The following is a 23,632-nucleotide window of genomic DNA, read 5'->3' as shown; positions in this document are numbered from 1 at the left end:
CCCAAACTATTAGAGCTCATACAGCAGTTCAGTAATGTGGCAGGATACAAAGTCAATGTACAGAAATCAGTTGCTTTCTTATACACTAACAATGAAAACACAGGGAAATTAGAGAATCTATTCCATTTACTATAGCACCAAGAACCATAAGATATGTGGGAATTAAACCTAACCAAAGAGGTAAAGGATAAAAATCTGTTTTGAGTTTTTTGGTTACACTTGTGTCCAAGCAGGGTACTGTGTGCATGCAAATGACTCATCGAACTAACTTAACATTTAAATATGTGGCCATAGAGTGCTGACTTCCCAAGTATGGGAAATGAGACTTTTCTGCTCTGGTCCCCTAGAGTTCTACTCTTGAAGTTTCTTTGATAGGAGACATCTTTAGGGCTTCCCATTCAGGGTAGGTTCCATCCACTAGATAGCAACACGTTTATTTGTCAAACTTACTTTCATTCTATCTCTTTCCAAAAACTACTAGAGGCAGGACAGATTTATTTTAAGCAGCAGTCTGCAGGCAGAGTCCTAAGGCACATCTGTTCTTTCACATGGCTGCTGTTAGCTAGTTAGCAAGTATGAGAACACAGCATTGACCCTGGTCATTTTAGCTGCAATTCTCAAAGTTCTGTTCCACAGCATCACCGGGGTAATAAACATTGTGTTACCTATTGCACAGATAGACCTTTTAATCGATAGTAATCATCTTAATGACTTAATAACCAAGTCAGATCTGAAATCCTACTGCACTCCATATCCTGCCGTTTTACTTTCCCGTTGACTGATTATGCATAAATGGATTATCTGTAGATTTTTTACATCAGACAGTTTTCACTGAGATGAAACTGTATCCCCCTTCTTATCTGTCAGCCCTTAGTTTCTCAAGGAATATAAACTAATTTGAAGAAATAGCTGAAGTTGGGGGAGGGGATGTTAAAAAATTCTTCTCCATACATAGAATATATTCTTTCAATGGAAAATGGCATTTAAAATCCATGCTACTTCTTTCCTTTTTGACCAAGTTTGTCGGGTTTTAGTAATGTGCCCAGGGATTCTGTTCATTCTAGAGGGGCTCAGCCTCACTCTAAGGGTCTCACTCCCGATCTGACGTTCTTAACACTGTCGCATTATGTCCTACTGCTGTTGTCATCACAACCTGATTCTTGTATTACATAATATCCCTGATTTCTTTGGATGATATTCTCAACAAATACTGCCAGGGTGTAAAAGATTTAGGATAGAATATGCACAGAGCACAGCATTTTTGTGGACAGTAACCTCGTATCCATTTTCGGTAGTGACCCATTTCATCTGCGGTTGTTCTGAAGGTCCCTGCACGACTCTAAATGCTTTGATCCCTTTGCCAAAGGGATTCATAGTCTAGTGACTCAAGACTTCTTCACTGATTTCCAGACTTCTTTTAAATATACAGCCAACAGACAAATATTGATGAACATACAAGAACTTAAGATACAGAATTTTTAAGAACCCTTACTAAAGAAATTACCAAAAGACAGATTTCAGCCAAAACAAGGAGATAAGTGGAGAATCTTTGGCAGTAAGACTATATAGCATCTTAGCATCAAATTCAGTGTGCTTTGTAAGACTAAAACAAAAGAGAAAGTGATTGCCACAGAATGACAGTGTCATCAATTCTGACAATGTAGAAATAATAAAGAATAGGGGAGAGGAAGAGTCGAAAAGGTGAGAGGTAGCATATGCATACCAATATCTTCAGATTTTATTGCTGGGAGATTAAAAAAAAATCACTTCAAACAAAGCTATAACTATATTTAATGGTTAAAGAAAAGCAATAAACACTGTAAAATCAAAAGTATATGGGAGGATGGTGGAGAGGTAATTCAAATATTCTTATTTATTATTGCTCTCATTTGAGTTAGTACAACCATGTATATATAATTACACGTAAAAGTAACCACAAGTTACTTTTACGTGTACAAGTAACCACCTTGTAAGCCATCATATAAAATAAAGAACATAAGGCAAAAAGCTCTGCCTGCTTGTGATCTCTCTCTGTCAAATAAATAAATAAATAAAATCTTAAAAAAAAAGAAAGAAAGAAAGAAAGAAAGAAAGAAAAAGTGCAGAAACCTAAAAACAAAAATAGTTTTAGAAAAGAAAAGGATTGGAATACTCCTGCTAACCATGACTTTTTTTTTAAGCTGTAAGAATTAAGACAGTGTGGTATTGATGTAAAGATATGTAAATAGATCAACAGGATAGAGTCCAACTGACCCAGATATATATGTTGATTTTCAACGAAGGTGCAAAGGCAATCCGTTGAAAAAAGATAACCTTTTAAACAGATGGTGCTGGACCATTTGGATAGCCATATGCAAAAATGTGATTTTTGATCCATACCTTTCACCAGATCAAACATTAGATCAAAATGGATGCTAGATCTTAATCTAAGACTTCTAAAAGGAAACCTAGGAGAAAAACTTTTGTGATTTTGGATTAGACAAAGATTTCTTAGACTCGAAAGCACAATTTGTAAAAGAACAAGTTAATTAGATGCAAATATTAAGAACTTCTCTTTGGAAGAAACTGTTCAGAGAATGAAAAGATGAACTACAGAGTGGGGGGGAAATATTTGCAAATCATACATCTGGCAAAGAATTTGTATTCAGAATATATAGAGTCCTCAAAACTCAATAAGAAAACCTAATTTTTAAAAATCAGTGAAAGAGGGTTGTGGGTAGCTTAGTCATTAAGCATCTATCTGTCTTCAGCTCAGGTCATGATCCCAGGGTCCTGGGATCCACCGTGTCAGGCTCCCCACTCAGCAGGAAGCCTGCTTCTCAACCTCTCCTACTCCCCCTGCTTGTGTATCCCCTCTCTTGCTGTGTCTCTGTCAAATAAATAAAATCTTAAAAAATAAAAATAAAAAAATAAAACCAGCTTATGATTTGAACACTTTTCAAAGAAGACAGAGATGGCAGTTAGCACATGAAAACATTCTCAATGTCATTAGAGAAATACAATTAAAGCCACAGTGAGGTATCACTACAGACTCCTAAGGATGACTAAAATGGAAAGATGACCATACCAAGGGTTGGCATGGTGTGGAGCAGCTGGAGCTCCCATGCTGATTGGAATGCAAAATGCTACAATCAATTTCAAAAATGGTTTGGCAGTTTCTCAGATAGTTAAACATATACTGGGGCGCCTGGGTAGCCCAATTAGTTGAGTATCCAACTCTTGGTTTTGGCTGGGGTCATGATCTCATGAATGAATCTCAATGATGTTAAATAAAAGAAGCCAGAACCCCCAAAAGTACATAATTTAGGATTCCATTTCTGTAAAATTCTAGAAAATGCAGACTAGTCTATAGTGGCAGAAAACAGTTAATTGGCTGCCCTGGGCATGAGGTGTAGGGGCTGGAAGAGAAGATTGAATTACAGAGGAGCATGGTAAAACAACTTCTGTGGTTTATGGAAATGTACATTATTTTGATTATGATGGTTTTATAGGTATATAGACATGTCCAGACTTATTAAATTACACATTTTAAGTAGATGCAATTTATTGTGTCTCAATTATATCTCTAAAGCTGTTTTTAGTAAGACTAGTAGGAATACAAACAGAAAATATAGCATATATCTTGTGCTTATCAATAAACATAAGTGTTCTAAACCTACATATTAAAAGAATTGGCTCACATAGAAACAAATACAATTACAGGCTCTGTATAAAGTACAAACTAAAACAAAGTGGTTTAGAATGAGGGTAAAATTATGGAGAAGAACATACAAATGAAATGCAAAGAAACCAGAACTTACAATCTTATAGAATGAATTAATGGTAAAAGTATTAAGTCAAAGAAGGGTTCTGTATAATGAAAAGGGGGTGCAACCCAATGATAGCCTAAGAGTTATTATATACCAAATAACACCATTTCCTTAAAATACACAAGCAGTGCATAGAAGAAGAAACAATTTTTGTGTAATATGTGTATAATGTGACCTTTATACATAAAACAGAAACTGCCTTCTTTATAAACACTGACTATTCAGACAAGTTGTTTAAGTAATATTTTTTTATTTATTTTGTAAGGATTTTATTTATTTTTTTGATAGAGAGCACAAGCAGCAAAGGCAGAGGGAGAAGCAGGTTTCCCACGGAGCAGGGAGCCCAATGCAGGGCTCAATCCCAGAACCCTGGGTTCATGACCTGAGCTGAAGGCAGACACTTAACAAACTGAAGCACCCAGGTGCCCCTAAGTAATATTTTTATAGCTTAAAAAGTTAAATCATAAAGAAAAATAGAAAATTCTTTGCTTATCTGAAAGTGAGGAAAGCCTTGCTGATTATGAGGTAAACTCTGGGAACCATAAAAACAAATTTTAAAAGTTTCACAGTATAAACTTGTTAAAAAAAAAAACTACATGGCAAAAAAAAATTTTTTTAGGTAAAGTCAAAACTCAAATGAATAGGGAAATTTGGAATTCATATAGGAATTCATGGAGGTAATCTCCTTAATACATAAAGAGTGCCTACAAATCAATAAGAAAAAGACATGTTCTATAAGGGGTGGCTCAGTGGATTAAGCCGCTGCCTTCGGCTCGGGTCATGATCTCAGTGTCCTGGGATCGAGCCCCGCATCGGGCTCTTTGCTTGGCGGGAGCCTGCTTCTCTCTCTCTCTCTCTGCCTGACTCTCCGCCTGCTTGTGATCTCGCTCTCTGTCAAATAAATAAATAAAGAATGTAAACATTTCATAGTAAGGAAAAGGAATGACTTCTAAGCATTTTAAAACATATTTAGCTTCATTTATAACAGTAGAAATGCTTAGTAAAAGCACAATGACATTTTTCACATATCCAACTGTGGAGACTCTAACAATAAATCCCGATGTTGGTGAGGGTGGGGAGAACACATTTCCTATCTGGTAAGAATTTAAATTGGCTTAGCTTCTATGAAAAATAATTTGACATTAACTTTGACTATATATATGCCATGTAACCTGGTAATTTTATTTCTAGAAATTTATCCTATAGATCTATCTCCCTAGATGCAAACTGAATACATGGATATTTATTATAGCATCACTTGTAAAAGAGAGAAAAAATAATTCATTAAATTTATTAGAAGTCAGGCTACATCTATACATCAAAAAGGTTGAGACAGCACTAGTAGCTAGGCACTGTATATAGTATGCTATCATTTTTTATATGTTAGTATAGGCATAGATTTTCCCTGGAAGGATACACAGGGAATTGGTCATAGCACTTCTCCCTATGCTTAAGGACTGGAATTGGAAGAAGCATACTAATTCACTGGTAACATTTGGTACTTTGTGCACATATTACCTAATGAAAAGTATTCTTTGCCTTGCGAATCAATCGAGATCCTGGAGGACGCTATACAATTAAGTTGTCCAATAAAGATTATGAATGTTTTAGTAATGAAAATAGCTGACTATAATAATTATTACATGTTGGACACTGTGCTCTGGGTCCTTTACAAACATCTGAGTTTTTCCAACAGCTCTCGAAGGTAGTTGCCATACTTTACAGGTAAAGAAATAGATTCAGAAAATGGCCTTAAGGACATGCAGATAATAAGGGCCCTCTTAAGAAGTTCAGTTGAAAAACAATCTGAGGGGTTTGAAGTGGCGGGGGGGGTGGGAGGTTGGGGTACCAGGTGGTGGGTATTATAGAGGGCATGGCTTGCATGGAGCACTGGGTGTGGTGAAAAAATAATGAATACTGTATTTCTGAAAATAAATAAATTGGAAAAAAAAAAGTTCAGTTGAATTAGGATTGAGAAGTAACATCCAAATACACATCCAAGCTTCTCCCCAAAGCATTTCTGGATGGTTTGCGTGTGTGCTGGTAGGTATATGTGTCAGGTCCATGGATGTTTTCTTACACTTCCAAGAAAAGACAGCCATCGTCTTACTCAGTTACGTGGATTAGGGTTGGAGCTATATGATTCCAGCAGGCTGCCCATCTTGGAAATATCAGCTGCCAAGATAAATGTTATCTTTTGAGAGTAAATATTTTCACGCTTCTGTGTAGCTATGATGTGGCCTTGTTGGACGATTTCATTCCATAAAGAAAAGGAGGTTCTCCAGCAGAGAGACAATGTTAAATCCAGGCCAAGCCTTAAAAATAAAAATTGAATTAAAATGAGGGGAAAATTTTGAAATGTTACCCCCCTCCTTTTTAACCTAACATTTTTTAAAATGAGGACTTTGGCTTCTATCACTATAAATAATTGATAAGGCTTTGTATTTTGAGCAAGGGTAAATTTCAGCCTTTTTATTCTTCATTACTCAAGGGATCTTTTTGACAGTTGATAAACTGGCCTATATGTTTAAGTAATTATATGGTACATCTTTGGGTATCTTAATATAGTCCCTTCATACCAGATTGAGTTTATAGCATCTGGAAGTTTGCCTGCTCCTGGCAACAAATTAGGGCTTGCATTTACTACCGACTCACTGTACCACTTAGTTTGTGGTGGATCCCTATATATTTTTTATCCAGTGCTCTTTAGAAACAAGTTACACCTTGGAATTTTTTCCAGTTTTATTGAGATATAATTGACATATGGCAGTGTATAAATTTAAGGGATACAGCATAATGATTTGACTAACATGTGTTGTGGAATAATATAGGAATGAAGGTATACCTTGTTTTACCCAGTAAATGAATTATTTAAAAGGAAGCATGTAAATGGAATTACTGAACAATGAATCTTTTTCAGCTTAGTCATTTTCAAGGTGTTTTGTTTTTCCTTATAATTCATATTTATTCAGGTTCATTCTTTCAATTAGCTTTGTTTCCCATGGCAAGTAGCTCCCTGTGTCTGCAAATACTTGTTCAGGTAAGTAAACATTCATTGCAACAAACAGATTCACACGTACCCTCCTTTAGAGCCTTGTCCACCGACTAACCAAATCTCTCTCCATAAAGCTCACCAGCTCCTGTTCTTACATGAGACTGCAGTTAGGCATTGCGGTCTGTCTGAAGGTGTCCGGCCTTAAGAAATCCCACCTTTGGTTTTGTTTTGTTTTGTTTTGTTTTGTTTTTTTAAAGATTTTATTTATTTATTTGACAGAGAGAAATCACAAGTAGACAGAGAGGCAGGCAGAGAGAGAGAGAGGGAAGCAGGCTCCCTGCCGAGCAGAGAGCCCGATGCGGGACTCGATCCCAGGACCCTGAGATCATGACCTGAGCTGAAGGCAGCGGCTTAACCCACTGAGCCACCCAGGCGCCCCCACCTTTGGTTTAATTCTCACAGGAATATCTTCATTTCTTCCAATGCTCCTTCTTGTCCACATCTAAAACCATAAACTGTTCAAAAGTGAAAGCACTGGTTTTTTTGAAGAATGACTTTGCTGGAGGTCAGTTCCTCCAAGTATGGCCCCCATTCTTCTCCAGGCTACTATGGATGGGGCGGTCCTTGCTGAGGGGTGGACTCTGGGTACCAGCGGTTCTGACATCGGCTGTGGAGACCGGTCAGCCTCCAGAGCGTTGCCTTACCCTTGCGGGACCGCATCCCTCCTGCATCATCTCCTGCTCTGTGGGGGCTGCTCCTCAATCTGTGTGGAAAGCCGTCTGCAGAGTCTGCAGTAAAGTGCATGCTTTGAAAGTCACTGTAAGAAATAGGCTGTGTGACCCAGCCACCACCTCCTAGGTGGGAACACTGCACTTCAGCCCTAGTTCCCAAAAGAGAAGCGATAAGACAACTAACAAAAGAAGAGATTGCATATTTGGCAGCTTAGTAGGTTCTGAAGGTACCTGTTATATGAAATTATCTGGTGATAAGATGTAACTGAAGCAGTGACCTTACTGAGAGAGCAGTGACCTTCCTGGACACAGGACCAATGCTTGTAAGATGACACAACTGAGGCCCCAGCCCTTAAATATCTTGTCCAGGTGGCATGTGGGAATTCGTCTTGACCTGGACTGTTAAGCTTGCAGGATACTGCCTGAGTGAAGGCTGATTTGAAAAGAGAGGAGTTCCTGCCTTTGAGGAGCTTTTCATTCAATATAAATGGTACAATTCTTTTGGGACACATCTCCCCCAAGGCATGTGAATGTGTTCTTGCCCACCTCTCCAGCGGCAGCTCTTGGCGGTTCATATTTTCTGAGCTCTCTCTGAGGTCCTCTCTTGTGACTTGTCCCACTGACCACATCCAAATTCCTTGTAATTAGGAGTGACTCCAAATTGGAAACAGGTTCTCCTCCAGTGTTTGTATCTTCTCTGGCACCTGTGTGTGCTGGATTGATGGACCATGTCCCTCCAGCCCATGTGCAGCCTATGCATGCGGTAAGTTCTCTGCCAGGGTTAATCACATAGCTCAGTGAGCCTATCCTAGGCGGGCGTGGGAGTGGCCCAGTGCCAGGTTCAAAGCCATCGCCTCTAACAAACAGGCTTACCTTTTCTATTTATTTATTCAGTGAACCACTGTTGATTTTGATGAAATCCAAGTTAGCACCTTTGCGACTTTCTAATCGTACCCATGGTTCAGGCACTTGTTTGAAATATGGCTCTTTGAAAAGATGTACTATTTTAAAGAGTGTGTTCATGCAAAATAAATTATGAATTCCTTTAGCCACCTCTTCTCTTTAGAAATAGCACTCATACATATTTTATACATAAATTGACAAGGATGGCAGAGACCTCATCTTCCCTGTAGCAATTTGAGCCAGACTGATGGAGGATTTATTGCTTAATTATACTTGTCAGCCTGACATAAAAGTCATTAGTTCTGGAAAAACATGTTTGTCATACCGGGATTATCTCTAATTAATACAGTCAATATCGAACATATATTTAAAGCCAAACAGAATCGTAATCTCCAAAGCATATGTTCTGGAAGACAGTGAACTGATGGTAAACCCCCTCGGGTGGTGAAGCGGTGCTCTAAGAACAGGTTTGCATTTGAGAAGAGGAAATGTCATGTTGTGCCTCATTCCCTCGGCTTTGAATACAGTGAAATCCGTGCTCCTGGTGCTGACACCCACTGCCAATGAATGATCAAGGTAACTAAAGAGGTCATGGAATGTGACTGTTGTTGGTGAGTGACTGTATTCAAAGCTGGGGTCCAGCGTGTGGTTTTCCCAGCATCAGAAGCCACTGATCAAGTTGATCGCTGCAGTGCCCACACATGGTCTTACTCCCTTTTCCTAAATCACACATGAACTTGGAAGTCAGCAGGATAAGCGAGGCAGTCCAATGAGGCAACCTCCTAGCGGGAATAGCTGCTTCTGCCCGATGTCCAGGCGTGTGCTGGTTTATCGATGGTCATTGCCATGAGGTGCTGCAGTGCTGCTGACCTTCCAGGGCAGTGGCCATGCGCCCTGCCACACTGGCCCAGCATCCTCGTGGACACACTGCGCTGGACGGCAAAATCATTCTGCTTTTTCCAAACCACTGCACAGTTCACAGCAAACTCATTCATAGGCTCCTACGTGGGTCTGTCTCTGCCATAAACATAAATATCGGAAGTTGGCTTGGGCAGAAAAGGTTCAGTTCATTGGTGCTGTGCATTACCCCAAAAACAGTTTCCATTATTTTTTTTCTGTACCAATTAAGATGTTTGCAGCGATCTACCCTGTCCTAGAATACTTGTGTTCAGTAACCAGAATGGCTGGGAGAGGTCAAGGTTGTTATTTATCTGTCTTATCAGGTCCTCTGTGCAGTAATCCTTTTGCATAGCTCTTGATTTAAATCATAGGGCGGACTGAAATATTAACTGACAAATTAGAGCTAACAGTTAAAGTGGCACAAAATAGACTTGCTGTAAACATCCGGAATAATTGGCCAGGGAGCATGTACTTTACTTTGTCTCAGTAAAGAGTGCTGAGTTGTGGACATAATTTGGAAGGCTGTTGGAAACACAGGCTTATAGGGTTCTTGGTGGGGAACCCAGAAGACAAAGGCATTACTGGCTTCCCAAGTAGGGTGTGCAGGATGTTTCCTAGGACTGTTCCCATTGGGTGGGATGTTAGGTCACTTCCGACTTCTTCCCGAGTTGTTTTGTTGGAAACTGAAGGAGGGGGTGCTGTGAACAGCCTCACAGAATACCACCACCTCTGGATACGTGATGCAGAGCTCTTCAGAGCAGCTCTGTGAAATGCTGAGATTTATTTGGAAAAGATTCCTTCAGTGTAAGCCACACCAAGTGTCTGGTCCCCTCTTTGGAGAGGCAGACACAACACTAATTACATCTACTCATGGAAGAGACTCGGCAGGGCGCTGCTGTTTCCAAAACCATGGTCATTTGATTTAGTCAGACGCTGTGTGGTTCCAGAATAGGCACTGCTGTCCTGTCATAGTTGGCATCCAGGATGTCTAGACAAGGGAGAGAATTAAACTCTTGAGTCATCTGGTTCTAAGACACAGCAATAGAAAAATTAGATGTGGACTTGAAGAAGAGTAATTTTGTTTCATTTCATTTGAAACTCAGATTCACACACTTACACAAACACAGTATTCCCTTAAGTGAGGTCGACTCTAGTAAGGCATGCCGGCATTGGTGTGCATGATACTTGGAGGTTTGGCTTCCTAGTATCTAACGTAACTAGCTCTTTTTCTCTCCTGCATTTCTAGCATCCCTTCTATTCCTGATGCAAACATGTAAGGCCTGAAAATTACCCACGTGACGAGCTTGGTAGCTTTGCCTCCTCTGAGAATGCTTTGAATGCCTTACAGATTCCTTTTATGTATTAACCCATAAATATCAATTTTAAATATTAATATGAGACTTTATTTACATCTCCTCCCACAACTGAAGATTATCACAGTCCAAGTACATATTTGCTCAAGCCACAGAGAGCCGCCTCTTAGCCTGCATTCAGGAGCACATGAAAGTGCCATGAGAAACTTAAGCACTTTGTGGAGGCTCTTGGCCACCTGCTCTGGTCACACAACTAATCCCACACCCTTGGGCAGTGGTAAGGGGAATACGCAGATAACCATAATGTCTTAAGTGATGAGCGACGTAAGAGAAAAAAGGCTCAGACACCAATAGGCCTTGAAAACTGACTGGTCCAGTTGTCTTTCCCTGTGTGGTAGACTTAGTAGCTTAGCTAAAACTATTTGATTTTGTTCATAATTTCTTGAGTCTCGAATTTGGGATGGGCATGCATGGGTCATTTGTCTCTGATCCACATCGTGAATTTTGGGACATTTGGTACCAGAGAATCCACGCCCACAGTGGCTTCTTCACTCCTCTGTCTGGGGTCTTGGTGCTCTGGGGCCTCCCCTCTTCCCACATGGCATTTTGGGTTGCAGGACCTCTCCTCGTAGTTAAGCTTTTTCTGTGGGGACTCGGGACTCTAAAAGCGAGTGTTCCAGGGTACTAAGGAGAAGCTGTAAGGCTACTTCTGACCCAGCCTTGGAAGTAGTCCCATATGTCACTTCTTGTGCATTCTGTTGGTCAAGCAAGTTCCTAAAAGCAACCCAGATTCAATAAAGACAGAATAGATGATGCCTAGTCCTCTCCAGAGCAGAAAGCTCTAGTCTGTTAGAAGAGCTGTTAAAACTCCTTTGGGGAATAAATCAGTTTTTCCCAATAACTGTTTTGTATTTGAGGAGAAAGCCTGAAATGTAACACATTGTTTATTCTACTTGTATTTGATTTTTGTCTCAATGCTGTGAAACCAGCGCTCCTGGCTTTAATCCTGGTGACAATGCCAACTGTGTATGGACAACAGTGACAAGTGAGGCTTGTTTTAAGTAGCGGGGGGCTGAGAATATGATAGTGCCGCTGACTGAAAGGGGAAACCCAGAAGAGAAAAAATGAGGGCCAAAGAGTAGAGTGATGCTTTAGACACAAGTAACCAAATGCCCTACTAAAAGCAGCCTTAAAACCCCTCATTTTTCTTTCAGAAGTTGTCTGGAGCAGGCAGTTCCAGGTAGTTCCAGCTGTGGAGCAGGTAGTTGCAGATGTGGTTCAACTCACAGATGCCAGGGATTGGCCCACCTCTTTGAGAGGCTCTGGACCTTCCTTTCATGGCGCTAGAAGGCCCCCTCCACTCCAAACCTCACAGTACTGTTGTAGTAACAGAGAAAGGAAAGAATCTCTCCTGATGGCTCCCATCCCAAAGAACCCCACACCAGATTTCTCCTAAGTCCCACTGGTCAGTGTTGGCTCAGATCTCCGTGTGCGAGCCACAGAGCCTGGGAGAGCTCTCAGGCTTGTTCACAGGAAGCCAGCTCAGCTGGTCAGGAGAAAGGCATTAGGCAGGTAACTGACAGTGTCTGTCACAGTGATGAATTCCATTTTCTCTCCCTACACAGTTGATAAAGGCTCACTTAGCAGCCTTATAGAGCTTGAATTAGGTAGGCTCAATCATAACTATAATAAATTAGTATTTTCTAGGGGCGCCTGGGTGGCTCAGTGGTTTAAGCCTCTGCCTTCAGCTCAGGTCATGATCTCAGGGTCCTGGGATCGAGCCCCACATCGGGCTCTCTGCTCAGCAGGGAGCCTGCTTCCCCCTCTCTCTCTGCCTACTTGTGATCTCTCTCTGTCTATCAAATAAATAAATAAAAATTTAAAAAATAAATAAATAAATTAGTATTTTCTAGAAGCCAGTTAGTTTCTCAGTGGACTTTTCCCTTCTGCTCTGTGATCGAGAGCTGATCCCACTGCTTCGTAACAAATAAAAGGTTTGATTGTTTTCCTCTTCTACTATGTGAATGAAGCCTCTGTGGCTGCCATAAAGACATGCGTCCATCCTATCAGACGTCTGCAGGATTGCCTTTCCGGTATCATTACATATTTGATATCTCCATATGTGCTCTTAGATAGGTACCTGCTGCCTTCTAGGAGCCAGCAAATTCTCTAGATGTTATCAGCCATCTTTGTTTTAGAGTCTGGGAGCTCAGAAAACTCCCTGACATTTCATCTGCATTGGACCAGGACCACCAATGCTTGCTCCCCTGGAGGCAGAGGCGGGCTGAGTGGAACAGAACTTGTGACAATAAAGCTAAGAAAGGAAGAAACTGTCTTGGCTCAGAAGGGGCCGAGCTTGGGCAACTGGGATTGCAAGGTGGTGCAATGTATATACTTGTATGTTGTTACATCAAGAATATCTGCAAAATTGCCTAAGCTGGGTAAAGCTGGAATCCTCTTATTCTGTGGATCTGTAATTGTAACTGTCTAATCTGTAATTGCCCAATTGTGGTATTTTTCACCCGAGAAAAACCACATGCCATAAATTTAAGCCCAGGTGTCACAGTGGGCACCTTGGTGAATAAAAAGCGGTGGGGAGGGTGAAGGGGAGAGACCTGGCGAAGGAAGCTCTAAATTTCACCTTCTGTCTGTAGCAGTTCATTGAGTCCTCTGACATAGTCTGAGTGCCTACCTCGCTGCAGTGCTGGGATGGAAAACAGATAAAGCTACTCACAGCGCTGAGAGAGAGTCAGCATCCGGGCCCCTCCCCTCCCCTCCCCATAGTAGAAAAGCACAGAGGGGAGAGCAGCAGGATCTACCAAGCAAGCTAGTTGGGCTGGTTTTCCTTACAATTGTAAAGTACCTAGTTTCTGAGTTTGAGTTGGTGTAATAAAGATTACATTATGTTACAGTAATTGTGTTTGAGCTATATTACAGTGAGTGCCAGGAGGAAGCCTTACTTGCCTTTCTGTATGATATTTCAGAAATAGATTTCAAAGCAATTTGTTACCTTGGGGAAATTCCTATTTCCAAAATACCTGCAATGATTGACGCAAGTCAGTGAATCTGTAATTTACAAGACGCTGAGTTTCCAAAAGTCCTATTTTAAATGTTAGAAGTATTGTTGAAAAATTGGTACTTCTAACAAGAGAAGAGGGTAATAATGCATTAGATACTTGCCAGAAGGAAAGCAAAAATGGAATTCAAGCTTCAACTCTATTCTGATCCCTCCTACCCGGCCCCACCGCCACTAACGGAATCTGGCCCCACTCTTGGCTTCAGTGTGCACACGAGATCATTCTGAGCCCAATTTGTGTCATCAAGGGCAGTCTGCATCTCTCCATTTGTTTCTGAGGATGCCATCGGTACCCTCAGGGGGCCTGGTGTGGACTGCCACCTTTTGCTCCAAAGCCCAGTCCTGGCTTACCTCCCAGTCTTCTGAGGGCCAGCTATGCGTCTCCTCCCTGTGGGTGCAGCCTGACACACCGCCAGCACTCAGGACTCTGTCCAGGCAGGCCTGCCCTCCTGGCTTCAACTGAAGGGAATCACTGTGAGAACTGGAAGCAACGGAGAGGTGGCTGTCAGTCCAATTCTGAAGCTCCTTGGCCATCTCTGCCCCAGAGCCAGTCCCCACTTGGTGGGGTTCATTTCTCCCTGCAGAATCTCTTTTCCCCCACTTCTCCATCTTCCCTACATCCAGAAGCTTCTGAACATAGCCTGCCTATGATATTTTCTTAATCAAAAAGTCTCAGAAAAAGCATTTCCCTAACCCAAGAGCGTTCACCTTTCCTAACCCTGGTCATTCACATTGAGCCACATAAAAGACAGCAGAAGACTGAAGTTGTTCATTTTAAGTGGGCTCACCATTCAAGGTGTCCTGGATCAGGCATTCAAGGCTTCAGAGTCCCTGTGCTTCCTTCCCTGTTGGGGTTGGCCAGACAAGGGTCAGCCTGGATTGTGCGCTCCCCTGTACCGTGAACAGTTCCTGGGTAGGGCTTCTCTATCGGTAGCCTCTTCCGTGTGATTTGCGGGCTTATATTAACCTGGGTCACAAGAATAGTTTGAGTAGAATCTGTCAAAAGGATTGGGCCCATCAACAACATAGGGCCTGTAGAATGGCTATTTCTGGCCTTTCTAGGAGGAGGATGGAAGTGTCTGTGGGTTCCCATGCCCAGGGCTGTGCTGGGTTATGGGGTGAGCACAATGCATCCTCCCCGGGCATCAGCTTCCCAGCAAGTCTGGAAATGTTAAAACCAGTCAGCATATTATGGAAGGGAATATAAAAATTTACAATAATTTTCAAGTAAAATGTTGTAAGAGGAGAAACTTCACTACAGAGTGCTTTCCCAGATGTCTCCAAGGTTCAGGTGACTTTCTTCTAGTTTAAGGCAACTTTGATGGCAGTTTGAGAAACACTATACTTAAGAAGTTACGATCATACAAAAATGTATGGCATTTTAAATGGAGTTCTTGTGGCACTTGTGAACTCCTGATTTTGCTGGTATTTCTTATTTAATGCAAAGTATATGCCATAAAACCTTTGTTTTGAGTTGAGATATTTGTAAATTGAATACTTTTAAATTGCAACAGGCACTTTTTTTTTTTTTTTTAAGATTTTATTTATTTGAGAGAAGAGGCAGGCTCCCTGCCGAGCAGGGTCCTGGGATCATGACCTGAGCCAAAGGCAGAGACTTTAACCCACTAAGCCACCCAGGCGCCCCCAACAGGCACTTTTTTAAAGAAACCTAAAATTAGTTTATAAATGATCACCCCCTGATTGTTAGTTTTAGAAGTTTGAGTTTAATAAAATTGTTTATTTAAGTTTTATTTATTTCACCTAACTATAATACAAACATCCATTTATCTTGAAAATAGCTATTAGTTTGGCTTTCAAAAAATGTCACTTATATCAAGGCCATTAGATTTATCTGACTCAGACCAATGAAAATTTAAGACTATTTTTGTTACTGGAGTTGAGTAGTCTAAGAAGTCTTTATTAAATTTCTGGCCATATTAAATATTTAAATTATTTCCAACACTTGTATTGTCTTAATGAAGCACGTAGAACAAAACAGTTCAGTCACGAAGCTCCTCAGGCCAGATGATTAAATAACCATGAGATTAACCAGGCTAACTTCAAAGTTGATTTGGAATGTTGTACTACTTTTTGCTTTAAGCAATTATGTTAGTCAAATATAAATGTTCAGGGTACAATTTCATTAACATGCTTTATATGTCCAGCTACTTCCAAATGCTTTCTTGGTCCTCATACAGTGTCATTATTCAATAAATGTTTCATAGAAAGGCTCATTAAAATTTTATTTATTATACTTAATGTAAAAGTGTAGAAATGAAGATAAATTAGGTTGAAGTGGAATGGATAAAATGTAATTGAAATAATTTGGAGTACAATTTAAATAAACTTCTTCATTAATTTGGAAGTATTAAAAGTGTGTGACCACAGCTTAAGATGTGTTCAAATATATCATTATGGAGAAAATAAGAATATTGTCTTACTGGTTTTTAGGTTCTTTTAAAAAGGCTATTAGCTTGAGTCTAAAAATAGAAAAGATAAAATTAACTTAGCTTCCTTATTTATTAACTTAGTAAATGTCTGGTTTAAGCAACTACTTATGCTCTGTTCTCCATCTTACGTAAATCTTGTATGATTATCACTGGCTAGAATAATGTATAGAAATCCTTACAGAACACTTTTATTTTTTCAATGACTTTTTTTTTTTTTTGCTAGATTACAATCTCTATTGCATGGGGAAAATATAACAAAATGTCATTGACCTAACTAACTGCTGTAGTGTTGAAATAATCTTTAAATTTTTAAATAAACATGATTAATCTAAAAATTCAATCAGTGAGTTAAGGCAATATGGAGAAACTGTATGTTTTTCCAGAAATATGATTAAATCAAATCTTGCAAACTAGTAAATTAACTTTGATTTGACTTAAATATTGCTCATACTAAAAGTGTTGAGTAAAATCAGAGTTGTGACTGTTAGCTTCTCTATAATTCAGGGCACAGCATAGGGATAGGTTCCGACTTTTTTTTCAAGATTTTATTTATTTATTTAGAGAAAGAAAGGATGAGCAGGGGAGGGGCAGAAGGAGAAGAAGAGAGAATCCTCACGACCCTAAGATCATGACCTGAGCTGGAAATCAAGAGTCTGACACTTGACTGAGCCACCCAGGCACCCCAGGGACAGGCTCTGACTTAAAAAAAAAAAAAAAAAAAAAAAAAGTTGGCTTGTACTGGTTTTTCTGGAAGAGTGATATTTGTTAACTACGAGCAGAATTGCAGTTAAGTGCTGAAATGAGATTTTATTGAATTTTTGTATGTGTTTATTTCATTATTAGGCTATCAGCTGCAAAGGTCAACACAGTATATCGTATACTCTGTCAAGGAATCAGACTGTGGTGGTGGAGTACACGCATGATAAGGATACGGATATGTTTCAGGTAACATCTTTATTTTTCTTTCGGATGCCATGTCATTAACATGACGTCAGTTTCAGGGGTATCATGTAATGGTTCCATACTTGTGCCTATGGCAAAGTAATCACCACAGAAGACTGTTAACGTTGCCACCACCTGGAGTTAGACAGCTTTTCTCCGGCGATGAGAACTTTTAAGAGCCATGCTCCTAGCTCCTTTGACCTACACGGTGCCGTAGTAAATACTACTTTACCATAGGTGACCTGCTGTCCGTGATGTCCCCATGACACACTTTTCTTTTCCTCATGGAAATTCTCACACACTCTCCTTCAGTTCCACATTTCAATATGTCATCAGAACTAGCACAGTAGTGTTTGGTGATGTACAAGGAGAAAGCAGAGAGGATAATATAAAATCTAATTCCTATGTGGCTTTTGGAAGACTAAGGGGAAAAAAAACTTCTAAAACTGCAGACAGAAATGATAAAAGCTACATTCTTAGGTCTCACTGCAGTAAAAATAACCATTAATAACAATAATAAAAATTTTAAAAACCAACCACTTTGAAAAGCAAACATGTTTAAAAACCTCCTAAATAACACTTGAATCAGAAATGCAGACATCGGTACTGCAATTATTAGGTCTTTTAAAAAATTATTGTGGGAACATTATGTAGCAAAACTCATGAGATGTGACTGACCGCATACTCAGAAGAAAATGTAAAAAAAATCTGAAGTGCTTCAATTATAGAAGGAAGGAGGGAACAAGGAACTAAACATTGGTCTCCAAGAGTTCTCTAAAAAATGATAGTAAGAAAATACAGAACAGGCTCATGACTAGCTTTAATGGTATGTAATAAAAAGTCCAGAAATACATCAAAAGAAAACAGAAGGAAATAATCGTAGAAAAAAATTCATCAGTTTAAGAAGAAGAGAATTAATAATATATCTAAGATTTGATATGTTAAAACTAGAGAAAATTAAAATTAAGGCTAATGTGAAAAAAAGCAAACTCATTGGGGAACCATGAGGCTTTGCATTTCTATATGGAATGTTAAATTATTAAATGAATGATATTGAAACAGGAGTCAGAACAGTATTCCAGATAATATCAAAAAGGGGAAATAAGGAACCCTGAAAAATAAGAAAATATCCTCAATCTGGCTTATAAAAAGAGAAATGTGAATTCAATTCACACAGAGATCTTAATTTCCACTTATTAGATAGGGAAAAATCTGCACAGTTTTGTCAGAAATGTGAGGAAACCCTCTCCGAGTCCTTTAAACTGGTATGACCTCAGTGGGGCGGTGATTTGGAAATGCTTGTGAAAAATGTAAAATGCTTACACTCTTTGACTCAGCTCTTATCTTTATAAAATTCTTCTTTTTCTAGAGATTGACCCCAGAGATACCCCTACATACATGCAGAATGACATTTTTATCAAGTCATTGCTCAAAGCAAGGTTTAATAGCAAAAGATTACTAATTGAATTTAAATAAAAAATAATAATAGCATAAGATCGTAAGCAACATAAATGTCGTTCTGGAGGGTCCCCACTCAGTAATTTCAGGTACAGCCATATAGTGGAAGGAGGCCTCCAAGTCTGTAAAACAGAGCAAGAAAAAGCTTTATGTATGGACAGGGGAAGAGCTCCATTTATTGAGTTCTTATTTTTTATTTTATTTTATTTATTTAATGAGTTAAATATTAATGTCATTATATTGAGCCATTGATAATATATTCAATTAAGATTACTTAATCTTCAATGTTAATAAATTTAAGTTATTAAATATATTAAATATTAAATAGTATATTAATTATTAAATATTAGCATAGTTAAATGATTTAAATAACGTGTGTATGCATTAAAAAGCTCCAAGAGGAGGAATAAGACATTATTATTAAACCAGTTGCCTTTGTGGGGAGGGGGATCAGGCAGGTGGTACACAGGTAGGTATTTCACACATGATTTTTGAGCCGTGTGCATGTGTTAGTTTTTTCTTTAAAAAAAAAAAAAAGATTTTATTTGTTTATTTGACAGAGAGATCACAAGTAGACAGAGAGGCTGGCAGAGGGGTGGGGCAAAGCAGGCTCCCCGCTGAACAGAAAGCCCGACACGGGGCTCGATCCCAGGACCCTGAAATCATGACCTGAGCCCAAAGCAGAGGCTTAACTCACTGAGCCACTCAGGTACCCCTGTGCTAGCTATTTTTTAAAAAGCTAAACGGGCACCTGGGTGGTTCAGTGGGTTAAACATCTGCCTTTGGCTCAGGTCATGATCAGGTCCTGGGGCCAGGACCTGCGTCAGGCTCCCTGCTCAGCGAGGAGCCTGCTTCTCTCTCTCTTCCTCTGCCCCTCTCCCATGTGCGCACGCACTCTTCTCTCTTTCTCTCAAATAAATAAATAAAATCTTCTTTAAAAAATTAAAAACAAATAGTAAATTTAAACAGTCCTAGACTCATAGTCATGGATGTAGACAATTATTTAAGTGCCTCAAAAGTAAGATTTATCCTTTTTAGACAAAATATTAACAGTGGTTTTACTCCTCATGCAATTCCATTTTGTAATATTCTAAATACTTTTTCTTCTCATTCTACCAGAGAAAACCCTTCCCAAATATGTATATGCATAGCTTCCCTGCTGATAATTTTACAGGACTTCAAAATAATTTTTTAATAACTTTCCAAAATTATTAATCTTCTACTTAACAAGATTTTTTTTTTCACATAGAAAGTTTTCTTGACACACGTTTTACCCTAGAGAGCAGAGTCTCAACACAGAAAAAGCACATCAAGAACATTTTTACAGTTGTCGTGATACATTTTTTTACCGCTTTAAAATCAACACGTCACTGCGGAGGCCCCTGCAATTTCATCACTGTTCTGTGGTGACTTGTTGTGACAGAGATAGCATACTCCTCATTGTGGTACACATTCCACTCCCATGGCTCACTTTCTTCCTTCTCATCTCTCCAAGTGCAGAATGAATGAAAGATTCATGAGAAACTTAACATGAGATCCATCCTCTTGACAAACTGAACACACAATGCGTTATTTGGCACAGCACTAGACAGCGCGTCTTTGGAACTTCTTCGTCTTGTAGAACTGAAACTTTGGACCTGTTGAACAATGGTTCCCACTTCCCTCCACCCCCCAGCCCCTGGCAACCGCCATGCTCAGCTTCCATTTGACTGCTTTAGGTACCTCCTATAATTGGAATCCTGCAGCATTGTAATGTCCTCTGCGTTCGTCCACGATGTTGCTTGTGGCAGGATTTCCTTGTTTTGAAGGCTGAATAGTATCCTACTGGATGTTTCTACCACATTTTCTTTATCCACTCACCTGCTGGTGGACATTTAGGTTGTTTCTATACCTTGGCTATTGCAAATAATGCTACATTGAACGTGGGGAGCAGATCTCTCCTTGAGAGCCTGATTTCAGCATTTACTTTGGTAAATACCCAGGAACAGGATTGCTGAATCACATGGCAGTTTGATTTTTAATTTTTTAAGGAACCTCCATACTGTTATAAACTTCTAAATGCCTTTTTGCACACTTTCCATTTCATTATATAGATGATTATGTGAAAGGCCCAATATTTAATAAAAGTAATTTTTTACTACTTCACTAAAGGCATACTTAAGTGAAACTAGCATTATTTTTAACTGCAAATGCATGCCAATAAAGAATACAGAGGCCATTAATACAGTTTGGTGCCATTGGTTTGATTCCCATGAAAGCACTTGATCGCTTTAGCGCCATTAGGATAAATGTTAGCACAGTGGAAAAGGCCAACAGCATGTTTGTATTATTATGAAAGCAATTTTGGCTTCATGGACCTGGTCCTTAGAAAAGGTCTCGGGGACCCTGGGAGGTTCATAGACTGCGCTGAGAAATATCGGACTACACTATACTATCCACTTGCCTTCCATAGCTGGGAAATCTGGGTCTTTGAAAGGAAAGATGACTAGTACTAAGGGCAGAGAAGGTGTTAGTGGCAGCAGTAAGATTTATGTCTGCTGAGTTCTACATTCCTACATAGTACCAGGTTGACCTCTTTAAATGAAGCATGGTAATTCAACAAGGATTTATTGATTTACTAAGGAAACAGAACACATTTGTCATTTTTACTAAAATAATCTGATTCCACTTGCAAAATAACTAGACATATTGGAGGATTAATATCCGATCACTCTAAGCAGAGTAGAATTAAATAACTCTTAGAAGATCCTGAAAAATCAAGCTTGTTTTAATTTTTTTCTTCCTTTTACACATTTTTGTGTCCCCAGCCTATCATTGAGAAAGGTTTCTGAGCAAAAAACACTGTACCATTCCTATTTCTCAAGCATGAACCTTGGTGTTAAGGGCTGTTCATTGTAGCCATTATTCTTTAAAATGATTTCTAGGCTAATTGAGCATTTAAAAGCAGAACATCAGACCAAACCAGAGAAGGGCCTTGTGCTGCCTTTCCCACTGTAGAAACAGAGTAGGCTCAGAGCTCAGAAATATTATTGCCTAGGGAAAAAAGTATCAGTTTGATCAGAATTGAAGAGATGGGGTAAGTGTGAGAAAGTCTGAGTTGGTATAGCAACAATTTCATAGTAGTTATTTTCTAGAATAGGTGTACATAAAGGACAGAAAAAAAGAGTGTAGCTTTTGAGAGAGCAAAATATTAAAAATTGTCACAGGAAGTGACGAAATGTTTTCCAAGGCCCCTAAAGGGAGGTATGATGCCAAATCCATTCTGATCCTTGGCGTAAGGAAGCCAAAGTCCTTGCACATTGCTCAGTTTCATAGTCCTGATCCTGGGTGTTGCTGGACCTTATAGTCTTGGTTTTGTTCGTTTGGTTTTTAATTTAGGTGTTTTACACTACTTTTAGATGGTAACATCTTATTAGCACCCACCTAGGTGAGAAAAATGTGACAGTTCTTTCTTGAAACATGATACCTGCCTCTCTCCCAGGGTTCAGGGCCACTGTCCTAATCATCCATGCATCAGTTTCATTTCTCGAGCACCTGCTGTGTATCAGATACTCATCTAGTTACTGGAGGGAGGCAGCCCAGGCTCCCCTCTCGTGGAGCCTGCATTCTAGAGGAGGGAAACAGACCACAAATGAAGCAGCAGCAGGAGCAAGTGCCATGGCCCCCAGGAAGGAGCAGGGTGAAGGAGGAGGTTAGTGACATGAAATGAGCTTGGAGAGGTGGGGCCCTTAGGCCAAGCAAAAAAATTGGAGGATTAAGCAAGGGAGAGGTATAATCTGATTTACATTTCTGAGAGATACCTTCAAGTACTGTCTAGACAAAAATGGAAATGTCACATGTGAAAACAGGGAGACCAGTTTGAAGATGAGGGTAATGCAGTCCAAAGAGGGGCTCCCGGCAGCAGGAACTAAGGTGGGGAAAAATGGAAGGATGCAAACCGTGTTTGGAGGGAGTATTGACAGGCAGGGTTAAATGTGGGTGTGGAGGAAAATAAAGGATCAAGGCTAATTCTTTGGTATTGATTTTTAGCTTGAGTAGATCAGATGCCAGTTGTTGACCTGGGGAATCTAGGGGTTGAAGGAGGAATCCAGGTTCTGTTTAGAACATGCTACATTTGGAGATGCTTATTAGACCCCCAAGTGGAGATTGAAGTTCTGGGTAGAGATCAGGGCTTTTTGGCTAATAATGGAATTTGATGGTATTACATAGGAAGAGAACAGAAAGTGTAGGGAAGGGGTCTATTTGCCAACTAGCCTGTAAGAGTTTCTTTATTCTAATACCAGGTACAGATATGCCAGGATACCAGCTACATGCCCTGGAAACCTGTGCAAAAATGGTGTCAGTGGGGTAGAAACACCCCATGGGGCCAGCTGAGGAGAGAAGTGAAGGGCATGAGTAAGGAAATGGGAGGGTAGTAACTAGTGACAGATTTTTTCAAGAAGTATTGCCACTAAGTGAATCAGAGAAATGGGCCTGTAGCTTGAGGACGTTTGCAAGTGAAGGAATATGTTTTTTAAGGTGAGAGACTAGTCTAGAACAATGCTGTTCGGAGTATCCTCAACTGGGCGGCCAAGTGTCTGTTAACAGCACAGAGTGAGCTGGGTGGGAAATAGCGAGGAGTTTGGAAACGTACAACACTTTTTATAGTACCTGAAGCCTCCAAGGAGGTGATCATTTTCCTGATACTCATTTTGATTGTACTTTTAAAATGTATCAATGACAGGCTGAAATTTAAAAAACAAATTGGTCCTTTCAAACTTCACCACCCCCCACCCCCGCAGAGTCACAGAGTTTGAGAAGCTCTAGAATGTGTTTGATAGCCGATGCTAAGATCTAGTAGGAGAGAGAGAGAAGTGGATGATTCGGGAGAGAGAAGGGATAGCATCAGGAGCAGAATCCTTGGGAAGGGAAGAATACTGAGACCCCAGGCATCAGTAGAAAGATTGGTCTTGGGTAGGAGCAGCGATATTTCCTCCTTGTCATTGGAAGGAAGTTAGGAAATAAGGTTACGGACGCAGGGGTAGGAGTACCATTGGTCCAGGAAAGGTGAGGGAG

At 39.9% G+C, this 23,632-nt stretch overlaps 1 protein-coding gene across 3 annotated transcripts in view; it reads left to right on the top strand.

The window, feature by feature from the left end:
- Positions 1 to 23,632, top strand: part of PELI2 (pellino E3 ubiquitin protein ligase family member 2) — a 321,668-nt gene that overhangs the window by 281,920 nt on the left and 16,116 nt on the right. For all 3 annotated transcript variants that reach the window (XM_044231882.1, XM_044231881.1, XM_044231883.1), the window contains exon 3: positions 17,021 to 17,122. In XM_044231882.1, the coding sequence (XP_044087817.1) occupies positions 17,114 to 17,122 (9 nt within the window). In that variant the 5' untranslated portion in view covers positions 17,021 to 17,113. The remainder of the gene's footprint in view (positions 1 to 17,020; positions 17,123 to 23,632) is intronic.

This window comes from Neovison vison, chromosome 13 (genome assembly GCF_020171115.1).
Source record: "Neovison vison isolate M4711 chromosome 13, ASM_NN_V1, whole genome shotgun sequence".
Lineage (NCBI taxonomy): Eukaryota > Metazoa > Chordata > Mammalia > Carnivora > Mustelidae > Neogale > Neogale vison.
The sequence above is the reverse complement of the archived record's forward strand: the minus strand, read 5'-3'. Positions and strand labels throughout refer to the sequence as shown.